The 20797-nt window shown below is 40.6% G+C and overlaps 1 protein-coding gene across 1 annotated transcript in view; it reads right to left on the bottom strand.

The window, feature by feature from the left end:
• Nucleotides 1–1529: 1529 nt before the first annotated feature.
• nsmfa (NMDA receptor synaptonuclear signaling and neuronal migration factor a) overlaps nucleotides 1530–20797 on the bottom strand; it is a gene marked incomplete at both ends in the record, with an annotated part of 32978 nt that continues 13710 nt past the window's right edge. The window contains 11 exons of the mRNA XM_079179217.1: nucleotides 1530–1627; nucleotides 2495–2570; nucleotides 6824–6926; nucleotides 7585–7664; nucleotides 7853–7923; nucleotides 8841–8874; nucleotides 9041–9124; nucleotides 9667–9797; nucleotides 13080–13169; nucleotides 14698–14750; nucleotides 18987–19079. Coding sequence (XP_079035343.1) covers nucleotides 1530–1627; nucleotides 2495–2570; nucleotides 6824–6926; nucleotides 7585–7664; nucleotides 7853–7923; nucleotides 8841–8874; nucleotides 9041–9124; nucleotides 9667–9797; nucleotides 13080–13169; nucleotides 14698–14750; nucleotides 18987–19079 — 913 coding nt within the window. The remainder of the gene's footprint in view (nucleotides 1628–2494; nucleotides 2571–6823; nucleotides 6927–7584; nucleotides 7665–7852; nucleotides 7924–8840; nucleotides 8875–9040; nucleotides 9125–9666; nucleotides 9798–13079; nucleotides 13170–14697; nucleotides 14751–18986; nucleotides 19080–20797) is intronic.

Below are 20797 nucleotides of genomic sequence, written 5' to 3' on the forward strand. Positions count from 1 at the left end.
TCTATGTGAGGCGGCTCTGGCCACTCAGGTGGTGCGGCGGTCGTGTGGACACAGACACACACACTCGCCGCATATTTCTATCTGACACCTGGCAGGGGCAGCAGATGGCTGTTTAACAGCTTAAACCGCTGGCAGATCTGTTTCATTCGGAGAACTCTGGTCCGCAGACTGGATCACAGCCCAGTGAAGTGAGCGGTGGCGGAAGCTCATTTGGCTGCCATTAAGAGAAGCCAAGGGTGTTTGGCAGATAGTGAGAGCAGCTGGCGCCCATGACAGGGGCTGACTAAGTGGCCTGAACCTTCTGCAAAAGAGCAGGAAGGATCAATAGGGCAACTCCTACAGTACAGTGGCAGGCGCACTTGGATGGCTGTTACATCCCTCTTGACATCATTAATCACACTAGACGGTCTTTGAGTGTATGTGACAGGAAGAGAGAAAATATGGGGGGTGAAGGTGATAACTATTATCTTTGCTTTAACATAGGAGCAGAAAGAGAAAATACACACAACACATTTGCATGATTTCTTCTTTTTTGACATGGAAAAGACAGCCAAACACACACACACACACACACACACACACACACACACACACACACACACACACACACACACACACACACACACACACACACACACACACACACTCGCACTCGCACTCGCACACAAAATCAGAACTTTTTTCTTTTTTTTTTTAACCAAAACATGAAGCTGGATTCCTCAAACCGAAGATACATTTCTGGAGAGATAATGCATTCATTCCAAGCGATGGCAATGAAGATTACAATATCTTGATAGAATAGACGAACAGATTAATTACTTCATGGCTAAAACCTGAGTTATTCCAAAGTATTTCCATATGAAACTGCACAACAATGCACATCAAAAATAAATGATGCATTATTATTCTCATGTATTATTTGCATGACTAAAGCTATGCTAATATATTCATATGATATATACACACATCGACATATGGATTATTTATGTATGTATATATGCATGTCTCTGGGGTCTGGGATCATCTGAGCGGTCCAGTCAAAACACAGAACCACATTATGGCAGAATGAGTTTCAGCGATTTTCCTGAAGCACATCAGCCTCAAAGTGTGTCTTTGCAACAGAGGTGTGACTAAAATGATATCTGGTTTTTTTTACACATTTGAATTTTTTATTCTCCTTTTTTGCTTTCCAACCCAAGAGGCGATGGGAGTTGGTGACTAAGACGTGGACAGTCCAGTTGTCTCTGCTTTTTCCTCATTTTTTTCTTTTGTGTATTTTTTCGGCCCTTTTTGTTGTAGTCTTTGGTCCTTGCTCTGAAAATGAGGAGGAGCAGAGGCACAGCATCATTTTAGTTTGTCTTCATCTTGTCCTTCCGGTCATCCTTCTTCCTCCTCTCCAGGATGAACGCAGGCATGACTGTTTGTATTGAGTTGGCGGGTCGAGCACTATAGTTGAGCAATGTTCAGTTATTGGATCAGTTTTATTTTCACTGTAGGGCTCCGCTGCACCCATTATCCGTGTTTCTTCGTCACAAAAATTCCTCATATTCCAAGAGTTTGGAGTGCTGCCGTGTCTTCCAAAGCCGGTAGAGGCGGAAGTCGAAGTACATCTCAATCATCTCTTTGCCTTGATTGGTAAATGAGACAGGAAAAGTTTGAATCAAGTATTAAGGAAGGAAATTGATACCAAGACCATGATTTTTCTCTTACCCTTAACCAAGAACTGTGGGTGGCTTAAAATAACCATAAAAACATTAAACCAGCAACTTTGTGCAACTTTCCATGTATTTTTAAGAGCATTTCTTCATTATGTTGATAAGAAACATTACTCAGATGACATTAGGGTCGCCTCAAAATATGATATGGCAAATTATACGTATATAGACCTAACTACTAGAGGACAGGGTTGATTTGTATGAGACAAAAGTTGAGCGTGGTTTGATTTCATCAGGGCCGGAGAGGTTTGGATCTCTAATGGGCAAAAAGATAACAGGGGGAGAAAACTTGTAATAAAAGTGACGGACTAAAGAAGAGGAAGTCTGGGTTTAAAAGAGTTTCCAGTTGTTCCTGGAACTGAGAGCAGGCTTTTGTAATACTGACTATTGTGTTGAGTAGAATACTGTGCGTCTCTTCTCCCACCTGCAGCTAGAGAGTGCAAAGTGAAATGATTACTCTCTCCTGTGTGGTGGGTGTTGTTTACAAGCTGGAGTGTGAAGTGAAGCCTTCATGACCTGAATCAATTGCATGAAAAACAATTCACACCAAAAAATGAAATGCCGTTTTTGTAAAACACCACCCAGATAGGGTGGATGAGATTGGAAATGACAAAATGACAAATATGTATTTGTCATTTTGAGTAAATTCCAGATGTTAATACGACCCGTGACGGTTTCTCCGGGTCATTTAATGCGTCACATGTAAATGCACATGTGAATCACCACGCACGCCTGTGTCCGTGTGATCTGCATGTTCGGGCGTGTTTGTTCAGACTCACCCTGTGCAGACAGCTCCAGCGGCGACTCAAACTCGACAGAATAAGGCCTCATCAGATTCTTCAGTTTCTGGAACAGCTGTTGGGCCGAGATAAGAAAGCAAAACACCAATTAATCCTACTGCACTTGGATACACGAGCAGCGGGGGGGGGGGGGGGGGGGGAGCCTGCATCTTCAGACACAGCACACACACACAAGAATGGCAATGACTCCAGCTCATTATACTGCCGAAGAGACATATGGATATGTGTCCTAAGCAGGTAACAAGGAGGACAGTAAACGAGGTGAGAGTATACATTGCGAAGGTGTTTTCCTGCATGTCTTCATATAACCTGCCTTTCCGTGAAACAGCCGAGCTTGTAAAAGGTTGAGAGCGGGACCCCAGTCCCTGTCATTTTACTAGCGAAGAGTCCCATCAGGAAATTAAAAGAGAGGAGATTAAAATCAAAATGTATCTGTAAATTAGAGGGATTTGAGATGCTAGCTGATAGCTTGCATTTGTAGTCCTACAAGTGGTTTTCTCAAACCACAATATGAAATTTAGCGATTAGTCGCTTACAAAATGAACGGATGACACACACGGGTCGTCCGTGAACCAAAAATGAAAAGCATCTGCAGGTTCCCGCTTCTCACTGATGTTTCTCTCAGTATTATTTCATTGTAGATGTTACACTTTGGGGTTTTGAACTGTTGGATAGACCAAAAAAATCCCTTTTGAAGTAAGGATAGACAGATGTGTTTATTTTCAGGGCCGATACTAATAATTAGAGAGAGAGGGAGCATGGACTGAAGTGTCGACGTGATACAAAAACTTTGTTTGATCATGAAGCAGATTGTACCCGTACTATTCACTGGTTTATCAGTGACGTGTATGAACTACACAGCAGACTCGATTCTCTCTACTAATGGTGACAAACTGAGAGATGGCTGACTCATATGAACGCGGTTTGAGTCGGGTAGGTGTATGAAATGTCCGTATCGTCACTGCGGCTGCATTATTATAAACTATGATGCATCAGAGCCAAAGTAGCACATATTTCAATTTATTTTATCAGCAAACGTATTTAAAAGAACTCAGATAATCGTAAGAATCGCAGCTGATAATCGGGCAGGTGTCACTTTGGACTCTGGGAACATGTGATTACCACTTTTCATTTTAGACTAAACCATCATTCAGTTGAAAGAAAAAGCAGATGTAGTAATCAATAGTGAAAATAATAATTAATTGAAGCCCTGAAGACCGTTTTAATTGGAATTGTAAAAGGAGTCATCTCCTCTGCAGTTCCTCACTGACGTGGTGCCGTGCACATTAAAAATTGAAGCTCACTGATTTCTCTAGAATTTAGTCATGAGGGAACCCGATACCCCTCTGTCAGAGAAGTCAAAGGCCAAATGCGCTTTTGTTTTCCACTTTATGATGTTAAAATGGAGGTGGTGAAGAAAAAGAAGCTTTCGTTCCTTGTGTTTGCGGTCCTTTGAAAAAGATGAAAGAAGATGGCTACATGCCAGATGTGGAGGAGAGAACGGTTGGGGAGATGCAGGCAGCGTGGCTTGTCTGCAGTGCAAAGAGAGCCGGAGGCAAATAACAGAACTCAAATAATGTGTTGCAAGTTGGGTAGTTTCCTGCCTGTTCTGCGTGGCTCCACATTTCACATTGCAGTGTTTAGAACTGTGTTTTTCCAGTAATCAAAGAGCAGCAACACCCCCACCTCTGTATCAGACAATTTTCTTTTGGCCTTGTCACCTTATCTTTTCAATCACACTCACTCACGTGTATATGGAGCTCCTCCAAAATTCAAAACTGAACGAAATGCAGCAAATGTTTAATTCATTTATTGACATCGATAAAAAAACCTCAGAACAAGTCAATACTAGAGGGAGAAGTATCCTTAAAAAACAGCTTTTATTGTGCTTAACAAGCCCCTTTAAAATGTGTTGATGGTTTAATTAACCATGAGGTCACCATTATGCTTTTACTTTTAGTAGAGGGCGGGGGGAGTTCACCTCTCTGTTAAAACCACCCCCTCTATCATGGCTGCAAACTACATATCAATATTTATGAGCTTAGATAAACATTTTATTACATATCCAGATTGAAATTCCTCCCAGCACAATTGCACATAGTCCTCTGTGTGTGTGTGTGTGTGTGTGTGTGTGTGTGTGTGTGTGTGTGTGTGTGTGTGTGTGTGTGTGTGTGTGTGTGTGTGTGTGTGTGTGTGAGAGAGAGAGAGAGAGAGAGAAGTCACAGTATGTGACTCGAGACTCTTCATTTGTGTGGCTTGCTTTCAACTCTGGAGGCTTTTGCACCACATGTGCTTTTGGTATCTGCAATAACTTCCTGGCTGTTATTAATTTAGGTCCATTCCATTACTGTCATGTGTTTGCAATATTTAGTGTTACGCTGTCTGGAGTGCAGCATTTGACAACAATGACACCTACTGTTTAAAAATTGATTGAGCTGGTACCCAAGCTGACTCCATTTAAACTTTGTGCCAACAGAGGCCGGCTGTGTGTGATGTGTTCTGTTGATGATGCACGGTCTCTGGGTGGAGGTTATAGGATTGTTAAGAAAGTGGTTTGGGCTAGCTAGGCCCTTTAGCGCTGACGGGGTCATGTTGTTTCAGGTACCAGTCAGTACCATGAAATAGGTAGTAGTAGTAGTAATAGTAGATTTGATTTGACTGCAGCACCTTGCTGAATGATGTTGCATTGTGTTGGAGCAATTTGCTTGTTGCAGTTGTCTGTCTGAACACGGCCTTAGTTCCAACTAAGGAAAATCCTATTGCTGCAGCACACAAAGACATTTTAGACCATAGAGGGCTTCCAGGCTCTTCCCCGTTTCCACATGACAATGCCACCGTGCACAACGTGAGGTCCATAAACAAATTGTTTATCAAGTTTGGTGTGGGAGAACACACTGGCCTGCAGAGAGCCATGGCCTCAGCTCCATCAAACTTTTCTAACATCAGTAGCCGACCACACTAGTGCTCCTGTGGCTAAACATCTGCATGTCCCTGCAGCCAGGTTCCAAAATGTTGTGGAAAGACATTACAAAAGAGTGAAGGTTGTTCTAGCAGCATATAATATCCTGTGTGTAATGCTCCACAAGTAAGTGCCCACATACTTTTGGCCATGTTGTGCTGTACACATTCTTCTGGAGAGGTTCAAGCTAAATCCTATTCATTCTATTTTCTGGTCTGAAGTTAAGATGACAGTAGACAAGCCACCAGTGTGAAAATATCACTTTGGGATCTTGGGACTAAGCCTTGCGAAAAGAAAAACGCCAATTTTGTTGTTTTGAATTCAAGCTTTGTTGAGACAACTGCATGTGTCTGTACTTGTTCTGTAGGGTGGAGATATCACTGATGTGCAGCCTGTGCTGCAGACTGCCAGACTGTCCATCAACCCTGGAGAAATCCACTTTATGTAACAAAGCATTTTGGCAGACATGACTGGAACAGTTAGGTCAGACAAACACCGCTGGCTATGTTGTGCATCTGTGTGTGTGTGTGTGTGTGTGTATGTGTGAGTGTGCCTGCCAGCTTGTCTGTGTTTTTTATTTTTTTATTTTCATGTGTGTGGTTATGAGTCTTATTAGATGTTCTTGTCAGGTAGAGAGAGGTGCAGCATCACTCAGCACGTGTGCGCTTCAGATATAACATCACACAGAGTGAGATGATAGTCACACATGTGGATTAAGAGATGAGGGACAAACTGAGACAACCAGGAGGGTAATAATGTGAATATCAGACACCGTTAGAATAAATCTGAAAGCACAGGGCAGCAAACAGGGAAATGAGCCGGGAGGACAAAGAGAGGCAGGAGCAAGCACAAGAGAGTGTTTACCTAAATGATAAGAGACGGGGAACAAAAAGACGTTCTACGTTATTAAATCAGTTTGTGAGGCACGTCATTTTAAATTTTGAACATGCAACTTAACAGAGACCTTGTTATGATTGAATTGGAGTCCTACTCTTGCGTGACGGTTTGCGATGGTCCCACCAGCGTAGGAATTGATTCATTGTTTTGCATTAGATTTTACCGCTCTGTATCTATTGTACATTATCTGCCTGTATACCGCACAGTACTTGTGTTTACATTCTTTTATTCAATTTGGGATATAGAGCGACTAAGGGAAGGTTTGTCTCACTACTAAATGTGTGATTACAGTCACAATCACGGTTCTTGCGGTCTCTATGCACAGTATCTTCGTAGACCTGCCATGTACTGTAGTTACATTTCTTAAGAGGTGTCTACGAGTGCTGGTGCTTGAAACTTCAGTGGTGTTGATGAGCTTTTGTGTTTTCAGTTGTTCGCGTGTGTCTGTGTACCTTCTCTCCGTTGGGGTTGCCCAGGACATAGCATCCCATTATGTGGATAAGGTTGGGTTCCGGGTTGACTTTACTCATGAAGCGACTAAGCCTCCTCCAGAACCTGAACAAACACAAAGACAGAGACAGTTACACTGAATCAATCTGATCGACGGTTCCCATGAAATTCAAAAAGCTTGTTAAAAGATAAGCCTGAGTAAAGTACTTGTCACTACTGCCATTCTTTTGCACTGAAGCAACTGTTTTTTTTATAATATACTGATGGAACAGGCTGTGAGCCGTATGTTTTATATCTCTGAAACATGTAAACATCACCGAATCAAAGACGGTGCCCCTGGGAGAGATGCATCACTCCGAAAAATAGTAGATTGTGCTCATAAATGACAAACCCGAGTGTTGAATCGTCCAAGTGGAACATCTTTGATTTAAATCAAGTCGGAGAGCACTCACAGAAATAGTATTCATATTGTGAAAATAGCATAAAGAGCATTTACATGACACATTTGTTTCGGAATATTTGAATCGTTTGAATGCCTTAAAATGAAATTAAGATTTCTTTGGAATGAGCCAGTTTCCGTTGGTGGAGATACTTTCTTTTATTTGACTGAGCCCTTCTTCCTATAATGGGTGGAATAAATACCTCAAAGGAGGAGCAGCTCAGGTATCTTAATGATAAAATACTTCTCTTTTCACAGCTAGCTAATGATTCTCAGTCATTTCTGTCATGACTCGTAGAGCATCATCATGGGAGACATACTTACTGGCTCATGTCCTCCTCCTTTTCCACCTTAGCAAAAGTTGCCACTTTATTCTTCAGGAAATACAAGTGACCGGGGCCTCCCTAAGAAACGCATACAAGAGTGAAACACATTACTACAATCACACTACTAATTTACCTCTTCTTAATTAATATCTTGAGAGAGAGATTAGATCCCAAAGGAACGTACCTAACACTGCATGATTGTACAAATAACCCCATATATCCCAGATAAAATGTACAATTTTATAAAACATATCCTTGTTCCTCACCTGACAAAAGATGAGCATCCTCCAGAACTTGCTTCCTCTCCTGTAAGCGGTGAGCTTCTTCTCTATTTCCTCTGTGGGGGGACAGAAAAAGGGGGTTTGGATTGATGTGATTGATGTGAACTACAGGGACCGAATGTAGTGAGAGAGGGAGAGATGTGAACAGTGAACACAAAGAAACACTCTGGAGGTTGAGTTCAAGTACAGGAGTAATACAGAGAGTAGAGACTTTAGTGTAAGATGTAGTTTGAATTAAATTCAACGGTGTGTACTTAAGGAAATGCCACAGCAAAATAAAACGGGTCAATGAAAGACAGTAAAGTGGAAACATAAAATCTACGAGTTATTCATTGACATCCTCTCACCAACTCTGTGTGAGCTTTATTCAATGCAGCGTTTGTTTTTATCTTGAGAAGCTCCAGGGACTGCTTACTGGAAGTGCTTCTCTTTTGAGCAACAGATAATCATTTTCAGAATGTAGAAAACTATTTAAAATAACACATTTTAGTAACTTTGCAGCATTATAACAACTGGTTTTATATGAAATGCATAATCACGCCAGATCCAAACTATTTTTTTAATAGATTCAATTGCAGGTAATGTTCAGCCTGTATCTATTTTTTGGACCCTTAACTCCCCCGGTATGAGTCAGAGTTCTGACTCCTCAGGCAAACTGCAGAATAGTCCATGCTCACGACTAAAGGTGAATGATTTTCTAGACAAGATGTCATATAAATCTATATATAAATGTATCTGTGGCTCTATTTTTTTAAATATTAATTAGGTCTCTATACTTCATCTTTATCTTTATTTTATCTTCATTAGTTGGACACTGTTACATTTACCTCTTGCCTCAAAATCATTTCTATCATCTGTTCTTATATCATTTTAAAACTATTATTTTTTCAACAATATTTTATTCACTGTCCTCATTTATTGGAATCATTGAACACATAATTACAAAAAGGGTGTAAAAAGAATATCTACTCACCCAAAATATCATCAAAAGTGGCATGTTCATGATCCTAAGGAAAAAGATGTTCACATCAAACAATCATTTGAGATTGCAAAATGCTTTGATATACATTTCAATGGGCCTTTATCATAGAACATCCCTTAAAAGAAACAACTTGTACGCTTTGTATGTCGAAGGATCGTTATGCACACATGTCAATCAATGTTCCGACTCACGTAGAGGATGGGGATGATGGAGGGGTCGTCCCTGCGAATTATAGTGGGAACGTACTCTGCCTTTGGGACCTTAGAAGAGATCAGCTGGAGGTGAAGGAGAAGCGGTAGAAGGAGAGGAATGTTGGATTTAATGGGATGTGAGGAAATGAAAGAGTGGGAGAAATTGGAGCAACGTGGAGAGAGAGAAAAGGAGAACGGCAGAGTTAGAGAGAAATTAGAGGAAAGGGTAAAAGAGCAGCTCTATCACACTCTCATGCCTGCAGGGAATGTGCAGCTCTATATAATATTCACAGCGAGACGGTAGAGAATACATTAGGGGCATTTAAGATACTGTATCTGCATTTAAATTCACCTTACAGTGATTAAGCTATTTTAACCCAGATATGCCATCGGTGTGTATTTCTAAAGTAACAATTTCCTAAAGCAACCATTTTTATTGTGCCCCGTTTATCAGTGTATAAATGTAGGATACAGTATTTTGGGGTTTTGATATATACTTAAGACTAAAAGTCATGATATTATGGCCTCAGCTACTTTGATTTTGACCATTTAAAAAATGATTTCCCTTGTAAACCTGCCAACTTTAAGTGTAATGTTAAATTTGACGTGCGATACCGCTCTCATACCATGATTTTGGGAGGTACAAAGTCGTCTCCTTCACAGGCCAGCTTCTCCATCTCTCGCTCCTCCTCCCAGTCTATATTGTCATCGAGGCCCCCTTCATCCAAGGTACCACAGGAGGTTGGCAGGTCTCCGCCTAAAAGAAAATATATTACACCGGTGAGAAAAAAACCCCCCCTTGTAGACAGAAGTGTTTCGTGGGAAGCAGGAAAGGTGACACAGAAAGAGAAAAGCTAGGAGTGAAGGAAGGAGGTGTCCAGGAGAGAGGAGAGTGTGGAGGAGAGGAGAAAGGATGGAGTTGTTGATAATGGTGGTGACATAAGAAATGTGACAGATGGAACAGGGAAAATAAGAGACAGCTGGCAGAAGGAGAAAAATGAGTGACTGATAGTGAATGGCAGCACAATTTCTGGCAACAGCTAACAAGGAGATAAGAAAATGAAGCGGGGATCAGAGGGCGGCTATTCTAAGAAGGTAAAGTGTTGTACACCATCAAATCGTGCTTCTTTGACGTGCAATCATAATGTATATTACACATCATATTTATATTTCAACATGTTCTAGAAGGATCAACTGATGATTGGTACTCACTCACTCAGAATACTGACATATAGTCGTGTCACTATCAGAATTAAGAAATATCAGAGAACTCATTAGAATTACACTGTAATAATGCGTAGTATAAGGAATCTGAATGAAAGAGTCCAATACTATTCAACATCTGTTTTGAAGACTTTAAAATAATCATGAGGCAGAGTCACCCTTTCGCATATTAAACTCTGTATAACCTTGGAATGTGGTACGAGCAGGGCTGTAGTACTTGAGTCCGAGTCTCGAGTCTGGTCTTGAGAACACTTTAGTGAAGTCTTGCGCATGTCTTGGTCTCGTGCCTTGTGGGGCTCTGAATTGTCTTTGTCTTGGGCTTGGCTATTGTCACAACGTTGCCTGATTCTTCTCATGATGCATGAAAAAAACAAATACCCCCTCTGCCCCTTCCTTGACGTACCTGTAGGAACCTGTAATGATCCTCAAACCTAAGTTCTATGCATTGCTCATTTGATGTTAGAAGATAGATCAATATTGTTCATAGATAGATTATTTCTGTCCTTTCCTAACTCCTTGCTATAGCATTTGAAAGACACCGTTTCCTATAATGGTCTTAAACACGACCCGATTTTCTCTGGACTCTGGTGTTTGGTTTGGGAGATTTCATTTTGGCCACTGTGTTCCTACTCTTATGCTCTCCACCCCGACTGTTTACCCGCATTCAACCAAAGCTCGCTCAAACACGATTGGTCAATACTACTCGGGCTACAATCAGAAACCAGAATGCCTCAGAATCCAGATCAGATTCTGCATTCATATATACAAATATCTGTCTATAAAGATTAGTTAATATATAGATGTTTTCCTGACAGGCGGTCGTTAGCTCTGAGCTGTCAGTATTTCTTTAGTCTACGGCTCGGTGATGTGACGCACTTTTCACATACTTGTATGTTTTTGTGGACCGTTTGAATCCTTTCTAGGTTCAGTGCTTTCATAGAAAATTGTTATGTTGCTGATAATTGCTCTACCTCTTTGTGTGTACTCAATTATGTTTGCTACCTACGTGTTGGAGTCCTTGAGTGTATTATTAATCTATCAACACATATTTTTACCATTTCCGACAGAAAATTTCAAATAATTATCGACCGATATGTTATTAGAGGATATCATTTTTTTTTTTTTTTGCAATCCAAATATCTATGTTGGTACTGGGCTGAAAATTCATCAGTGAAGTTGTAGTCGACAATATATTCTGTAAACCATCTTATAAAGAAAAACTATAGGTGCCCAGGGTGAAATAGCAGTTTGAAAAGAGCGAGTGAAGAAAGAGAGTATATGAAAAAGGAGAAAATGACGAGCAAGACTGACGATTAATGTCGCGCCTCCAGAGAACAATACCTTTCCCTCAGGAAAGAGGAAGAATGAGGCATCAACCACACCATTAGACTGTCATCAACAGTTCATGTATCTTTCATCACACTCTGAAACACAGAAACGCTGAAGATGGAGGTGGAGAAAAAACATAAAACCACAGATACTCCGACATCAACATGGACAAACGGCACATGCAAAACGGTGTGTGTTGAAACTCGCAATCAAAAGCCTTTTAGAAACACTGAGACACAACCTGGCGTTAACATTTATACCAGTTGACACACTCGGACTTAGACGCACACTCCATTTTGGAAGACATACTCACAGAAAGAGAGAGCATCACAAAGTTGAAGAAAGACCCACGGTCATAGGGAGACAGATGGACAGGGTCAGAGCCAACAGCAGAGACAGTCAGTCTGTACGTGTGATGGTGTGTTTTAAGTGCAAATGTCTTTCGATTTTGTTACTTAATCCGCTGAAAGCAGGAACTGAGCTGTAAAACCGTGATGACAAAATGTCACCTTACTTCAACACAGGAGGTCTACAGTGCATTCAGCACAGTATACTGTCATATTACAAGTGCTATGTGTCTATTTGTACGTACTAGATGAAAAGTGGCTTTAACTTTGAAGTACATGTGAGTCATATTAGGTTGCCATCCAGGTGGCCATTTATGAAAGAAGTTAAAGGAGCAATATACGACATTCAGAGCATTAATATACCAGCAAACAACTGTTGTCTGTGTAAAGATGCATGTGAGCCTGCCCCACTGGCTCGCTCACGCTGCTCTGCGCTCACATGAAGCTTAAAGCTAGAAAATCTAGATTTTCAGGATTTCATATCGGCTGAGAAAGGAATGAAAGAGATGAACCATTAGATAAATGTAGTGGAGTACAATGTTTCCTACTGATGCGTTGTTGAATAAATATAGGAAATTTCTTAAATAAAGTGCAAATACCTCAAACTTTTACTTACTTGTAAAAAGTACTTAGTTGCTGTACGGTTGTCAGTATTTGTCAGTATATTGTGTACTGCACTTTGCATCATTTTTGACTGGTTGTCCTTCATTTAAGACGGGTGATCCGGCCTCATTCCAGCTGTAACTCAGCTCGTATATCAGGGTGCTGATTACCAGACCTTCTTTCTTTTTTTAATAGCTGACAAATGCCGCTAAGTGGCTTTCAACTCAATACGAGCCACCTGTGTATGGAAATGAATTAATGACAATAGTACTGACTGAGCGCAAAGCCAATTTAAACTGTAATCAATCTGCCAGTCGAGATGTAAGGGCTCACAGGTTGAGATGGGTTCATTATAACGGCACACGTAGTAGATTTGGTTACTTCAACGTTAAAGCCTCTTTCCATACGTCTTTAATTGAACCATTTTTGTCCTTAACTGTTAAAAACTGTGTGTGTGTGTGTGTGTGTGTGTGTGTGTGTGTGTGTCAGCGTCTGTGTGTGTGCAGATGCACGTGCGTGAGTCTGTGTTAACTCACTGTCTCTGGGTTCATGAGGAGAGTCGGGCTTGACCGGGGTGGGGTCACTCCAGGAGCGGTTGAAACTCTTCGATCTACGCTCAGCGAATGCTAGTGCAGGCGGGGAGAGATAGTCACACACACACACACATACACACACACTAGCAAGCCTGCAACTGGCTGTTTCCTCTACACACTCACCACCAAAAACACCAAAGTGAAAAGGCGAAAGCAGTTCCCAAATAGTGTACATACGATGCCATCCCTCCTCTGCACAAACAAATGCCTGTATGTACAAACTGTCAAACAAACACACACATATGCTAACAATCATATATTTGATCGTTATAAAGGATCCTGCTGCTTATCGTCAGTATCTATGGATTCAAAAGGACTGCGCTTGCTACACAGATTTACTGAGCCTCGATAGAATCAGTTCTGCTTTGAAGAGTGATCACTGTTCACTTAGAATATTTTTGGACTACTTGAAAGTATTTGACACGGTTAATCAACAGCGTCCCTCAAGGCGCCGTCGCTTTTTCCTTTTGCTTCTCTTTTCATTTTGCTGCTGACACCAACTTCCTTTCAAGTACAAACGCCCTTTTATTAGCCGACTCATTCATTTGATTTTTACTCTCGTGATCAAAAGGACATTTTTCAAGGTTGAAAATACCTTGTAATGAAACCAAACATGTTGTCCTATTTCGTGATCCCAACATTTATACTCTGTGATTTTGACTTGAGTTTTAGTAAATGTCGAGATAAAATCTGCTATGGTACAATATTTATTCAGTTGCAATAATAGGTGACACATCTGAGTTTTAATTGGGTTCAGTCTTGTCTGCCAAAACATTTTTATTCAAATCACAAAATAAGGACTTTTCACAGTTGACACGATCGCCGCTTTTGTTTCCATCATAACCGCACAGTACTGGAATAGAAACAACTTTTTTGCAATATGTTCATAAGGCTTTGACATATGTTACCATGTTTTGTACATACTGTAGAGTTACAACAATCATCACCTTTCCAAGCTTCTGGTCACACAACTTCTACATTTGACACGTACAAATTGTAGCCGACGTTTTTCTTGAGATTATTGTTTCGCTTACTTTGTCTGTCACCATTTTCTCTTTTCATTTAAGGTCAAAAATACTGTCGCATAACAAAATCCCACTCATATTGCCATTGACCCATATCTAAACCAGAACAAGGAGGAATCTATAGATCATGGTTTTCTTTTCTTATAGCTTTTCAGTTACACTCAAACAGACACACACCACTCCATCGACACCAATCGTCGCTTTGCTTTGTATCGTTTAGTCTTTTGTCTTCAAACTTTACGACACACCAAACCCAAAAAAAACTCTGAACATTCAAAGCGATGCAACAGGAATAGACCACCTACACACTCGTACATTAACACATGCACAGACTCATATTGCTGGCTCGTCAACACACGCTAATGAAAATAATAATCCTCAAAGAAATGCAATAGAGCGTCAGGAATCCCAATAAAACAGCAGCGTTTGGTGCAACACACACATGCAAACAAAAAGAACACAGATGATGGTGGGGTGAACTACGTCACACTCAATTTGAGCAAACGTATGAACCACACACACAATCTCTGACTCACTCTGTGCTTTCATCCTCCTGCTGCCCACCATCCGAAGATGCTTCCGGAAGTTCCTGTGGGTAGAGCAATCAAACAGAAGAGGGATGACAGAGGACAGAGGAAGAACCAAAATGTAAAGAAGAGAGGGAGGAAAGAGGGAGGGGTGGGCGGGAGGTGACAAAGCAAGAGAAGACAAATAGAGTTTAGTGTCAAGCTTCTATTTATACTAAACGTTTATTTTTTTTTTAAAGGGATAATTAGTGGTAAATATACTTATTTCCTCTAATGTGAGTGGAAAATACTTGTCACAGGAGCAGTGTGGGTGTAATGCACCACATTGCCAAAGTACCTCTTCTCATCCTTTTTATAATGTAGATTATTGAGGTGCAGGAGATTCATTCAGCCAAAAGGGAAACCCTTCTTTAGTGTTTTTTGAGGTTTTGATGCATGTGCTCTGAGCAGAGCTACATCTGAGGCATGAGGCTGCATCAGAGGGAGGTTATTCAGCCACACTGGTGCACGTGTGTTTCTTTGCTTTGTTCCGGGCAGACGAGATGTTGCTTTGTTGATCTGTATCGATCTGTTGTGTCTGTTCAACACAGGTGGAACATGCCTGATCGATTTTATTTATATTTGAGAGCCTGACCAATACTGGTCAACATATTTGTAATATAACATTTTTGAGGCTGAAAAGCGATGACAATATATCGACCAATATCTTTTTTTGTTCAATCCTTTTTTTGGCACAAACATTTTTTATAAGGCTCTGATTTCGTTCTCAAAGAATTGTTAATAAAACGTGTGTTAAGCCAGACGCTATGCAATAAATACGTCCAGAAGATCCTGTAGATTGTGCAAAAAAAGTCATCGAATGCCATTAAATGCCATGAATTTACGGTTAAAATCTAAGATAAACTTGGAAGCCTTTTCTGTTATCTGCTGTCAACAGCTGCTCCAACAATCAAACAAAATCCACAAGCCTCTGCTCCATAAAATACATTTCCCTGATTCCTCTACATTATCTCCATTAAATCCTGCCTACATTGAGCCACCACACTCTCTTGCAAGCTTGGTACACCATATGCCTCCTATGTATAACATATATATGTGGAGGTCAGACAGAAGCGGCACACTTTTGTTCATTTTCCCCAAAGCCTGTGTCATAACCAACGTCACACCATTATAACATTCACCTATAGGCTTCCTTAATCTGTCGGAGGGTGCAACTGCCGACGGTAAACAACCAAAACGCACAACAAACGTACTTCCACTGTCAGTGGAGATAATGCTGCAATAATGGGGGTGTTGCTTGAGAGCACAGTACATAAATCAGCCGGTGGATTTTTCCCGTATATCTTTAAAGATAACGGCCGGCTAATTATCGGTCAGGCTATATTTGCATCTGCAGCTGATTACAGGATCAAACAACAAGTTTAGCATCCTTGGCCTAAAAGAACCTGGATGAACAAAGCAGGCTTTTCTTATCCTCATTATTCAAATGTCTTACAAAGAATCTACACTCCTGCGTCTCATTGAGGCTAATGATGCTCTATAACAGCTTTCTTTACATTCATCAGCAGAGTTACAGGTAAACAAATGGGATGTCAGCTTGATATACACTCAGGTTGTATTATCGTAACCCTTTATGTACTATACTATATTATGTGTCTATATTAATATGAAGTTCATATCCATTTGCCAAACAGTAAAACATTATTAATTTAAATTTACTTTTGAACCATATAGTTTAGAAACATGGTTTGTCCGTTCCCTCATTTCTGTTGTGTCAGAACGACAGAATATGTCAAACTATCAAATGAAACGCTGTGTTATAGCGGACTAGATGGGCTACAAACGTGTTGAGCTCCTTTCTCTTTTGTTTTCAATTTGCAAGGTTTTGCTCCTTGTATTCGCCTTCTAAAAGTCTACACGGTTCTCATGTCTCCTTGCAACAATAAAACATCCTGACGACACTATGCATTCGTTGTCTATAAGTCATTTAATATAGAGGCTTTGCATTACCATGTTCCCCTTGAAATCCTTTTAGCGTGTTTAATGACAACAAAGAAATAGGGTTTGTGTGTTTGTAACTTCTCTGTGACTTTCTGCCTGATGACTTGATGTTCTATGCAAGAGCCCCAGATAAACATCCTTTTATCTTTCTGCCTCCCTGCCGTGTCGCATCTACACACAGTTTCTGTATATACCAAGCCACGAGTCGACACTCATGATTAATGATCTGAGCATGTGGTTTGTGTGTGTGTGTGTGTGTGTGTGTGTGTGTGTGTGTGTGTGTGTGTGTGTGTGTGTGTGTGTGTGTGTGTGTGTGTGTGTGTGTGTGTGTGTGTGTGTGTGTGTGTGTGTGTGTGTGTGTGTGTGTGTGTGTGCGCGTATGTATTTGTGGGTCCATGTTTATCTGGTGGTGGAGGAGAAGCACATAAATATAGAAGCAACATAAAAGGAAAAAGAAATAGGCTGTGGATTATTTGTCCTTGGTTTACCCCCATAACAATGTCAGCAAAACCACAGTTAACGTGTAACATCAAACAATGAATTTTACAAGCAACACACTTTACATCATGCAAAAACATGGTCAACTATAACTCGGTACTGATTACAGATGAGCAACATCATTGTTGCTTACTTTGTACTTTGAGAAAAATATCTTAAACACACTAATACACAGAGTCTTACCCACCATATCCTCTGCTTAAACCTCCCACAAAGGAGAGAGGTGTGGACACAGTTTATGAGATTTAGTCAGAACGAGAGGAGATGTGAGAGAACCACCTCCACTTCCAACTAAAGACAATCTCACAGGTCCTCCGTTCTCTCTTGTTCGGCTCTTTCTGTGATGCTCAATAGCTCTACAACTCTTTTCCCATACTACTATACCCTAGATTTCACTTATTTGAATAAGAAAGATGATCACACCTGCATTAATTCACACATTGTTTTCGTTCCTTTGCTACCATACAAGTGATTCATTCCTCTTTTCTCTCCACTCACTCCTTACGAGCGTCCTTCTCGTCTCCTTCCTCCTCTTAACAAAGTGTGAGCTTTCTCCTATTGTCTTCTACTATAACTTCTTGCCCAAGGTTTTCTCTAAGTACAGGTTTAGCATCAAAATATACTCAACATACTAAAAGTAAAAGTAGCCAACTTCATATGCGGAATGTCCCATTTCAGAATAATATGTATTATATTATTGGATTTTGATTATCGATACATTAATGTGTAAACGTTACTGTTCAGCAGGAAAAGGTGGGGCTAATTGTACGAACTAATTTACTGCTGGGAGTAATTCTACAACAATACATACAGAATGTATTCAGAATCAGAATCTACAAAAGAACTGATTTGTTTTTTATATCATTGTGTCATGCATAAATGATACGCCACCGTTATTCAGAAAAAGAGACCTGTTTTGATGGTCAAATAGTGAGAATAATAAAGGCAATAATAGATAAACATAGGGTGGACAAGGCCTTAGTGTGATAAGTAATCTTCTTTTCAAGTGATGGTTTCAGGTGGATGCATTTCCTTGTGGATTTGCAAGTGCAAGGAGGCAAATTGTTCCCAAAACTTTGTTCTGCTACTTTTTCCTCATTTTCAAATCACTCATTTTGATGAAATAACACTCGCTGACACTGCAGATGGATGACACTGAGATGTTAAAGGAACTGAGATGTACTGCACGCGTGGTGTCACATTCTCCATCTGCCCCTGTGTGACGAAGCATCTGGGCCCTGAGTGGGACAGTGTCTGAACTTGTTACTGATGCCATTACTCCTGCAAAAGTTACAGAATCTGACTCAGAATTTTTATGATTTTTCTTTCTTCTTTTTAGGGAAATACAAATTTTCCCCTGTTTTGTAAGGTTAGTACAGAAATATTTGTGGCAGAATGCTGCAGTAACCTACCAACTTGTATTGGGGGTTTGAATACTGAAGTCTGCTGAATGAATGTCTACCAAAGCAGTTTAATCAAGGTGTGGCTGAGTAGAATCCACAATACGAGATTCATCCGAGTTTTTTCAAACCACTCCTACAGCAAGTACCCGTTTTGATCTTTTCAGTTCTGTCTAAGAATAAAAATCCGATTCAACGTGGGTGGCGGTAAAAATCCGGCCGAGAAATTGGGGCACTGTAGCAGGTCACGCTGAAAGCAGATCCTGTTTTAAAGCTGCTGACGCCCTCACCTTCAAACGCCACGTTGGGACTCTTTGTCTTAGTCAGATTAGACGCGGCTGTAAATAAGCAACAACGGAGCTACTGCAGAGCCGGACACAAGTGCAAACAGCAAAGCACACCCTGGTAGGTGCAGCTTTGTCCCTCTGGATGACTTCAGCCGAATCCTGCTCCCTCACTCTCCTTTTTCTCTGCACAAATCCCCAAAAAGCCCTGCCGGGACGTGGCACAGTATTAAAGGGATGAGGGTAGGACAGTGCAGGGGGGGGGGTTCAAGGGCTTTTAGCTGCAGGGTTTATTGGGCTGTTAAGGGGAGGCTGAGGTGGGTAGGCAGCAGCTAGCTTTGAGTATAAAGACCAGGAAGTCAAATCACATCACCAGCTCAAATCTTATTTTCTATTCATCCCTGTAACAAATGTGCCGGTCTCCATGTGGTATAATCCATCTTACAATAGAGACGCTGGTCTTGTGACCTTATGTGTCGTTTTAGTAGTTCCACTCCAGATATAATTATTTTATTTTTTCCCAGAAAATATAGTTTTTTATGTGCAGTTTAAAGGAATTTTGCGATTTTAGTGTAATTTTGCAACTGCAGGCCATTGAGCTAGAGTAGCAGCGCGACATGAAATAGTGCACATTTTCAAATGCTGTGGCTTCATACTTACTTTTCACCACCTGGTGTTCATTTTTATGGTTTATTTTTAATGTTAAAGCTGTAATTCACAAGCAGGAGGTTAACAGCAAAATTGTTCAGCCTGCCGTTCATTTAATACATTGTTCAACTTTTGAGACCCTTCTGGCGAGCAGAAAGTGACAGCACTTTATGTGTCAAAGTACAAACATGGTGTGAAATGCCTCACTGTCGATGTGTGATTATGTCTTCAAGAGACTTACTTATTGTTGTTAACGAGGAAAGATGTGACCCAGCAATTCTGTGGAGCTGATTAACATTTGTCCAGAGATAGAAATAGAGCATCTCCAACCATGCTAAACATGATTGACTGACTCTGGGTAAGTTTTGGAAAGTAGTAAAATCCCTAAAAGAACAAAATGTTCTTTTAAAGGTTACAGCTGGCACTATTCTTAATTAATCTTACGTCAACCAATCGCATAAAAAGGCCAAAACAATGCATTAGTCTGTTGCTCAACACTTTCTGACTTCCCTGCCAGTCTGTGGCTCACAGCCTCAAGCCCAGTCATGCAAATGGCCATAAATCTTGAAAAACCTGTCACAAATATATAGATGAGCCAACACCAAGATGTCATATGTGGGCTTTGGTCAAAATAAGCTACCCGTGTTACCCAGAGCAGCGCTGTGGCTCATTGATGTGTGTTTAATCATTTTTAGCCATGCTAGGTGTGTTGGTCGTTCCACCACTTTGACCCAGACTGAAATACCTCACCAACTATTGGATGGATTGCCATTGACTTTGGCAGAGATTCAAAGTCCCCACAAAATGAAGCCTAATGACTTTTTTGCTTTAGTGCCATAACCAGGTAAAATACTTGACCAAATACCTCAAAAACTAAAGAGAAATCGAGGTAATAAATAAGCTAAACATCAATCCTGCTGAAGATCAGACTGTTACCATGGTCATTATGCTGCCATCCTGACATTAACATTAAACTCGAAGCACTGCTGTACTCAAGTATAGCCCCTGAAGCATTAAGATCACCAATATAAAAAATATCCAGCAAGGCCAGTGGAACAAACAGCTTCATATGAGCGCTAATATATCTGTAGGCCTTTAGTCTTGTTGGAAAACAATGAAGGTCTACAGTGCAGAGGAACAAATACACAGATAACACTTGGTGTTTGGTCTTTTCATGGAATTTGTTGACAATAAGAAAAATATAGATTATCACCAGCTTGATCATTTTATTATTGCAGACATTTCGAATAAACCATCACCATTTACTGTAAACTAGCA

The sequence above is a fragment of the Pholis gunnellus genome (genome assembly GCF_910591455.1).
Source record: "Pholis gunnellus genome assembly, chromosome: 18".
In the NCBI taxonomy this organism is placed as follows: domain Eukaryota; kingdom Metazoa; phylum Chordata; class Actinopteri; order Perciformes; family Pholidae; genus Pholis; species Pholis gunnellus.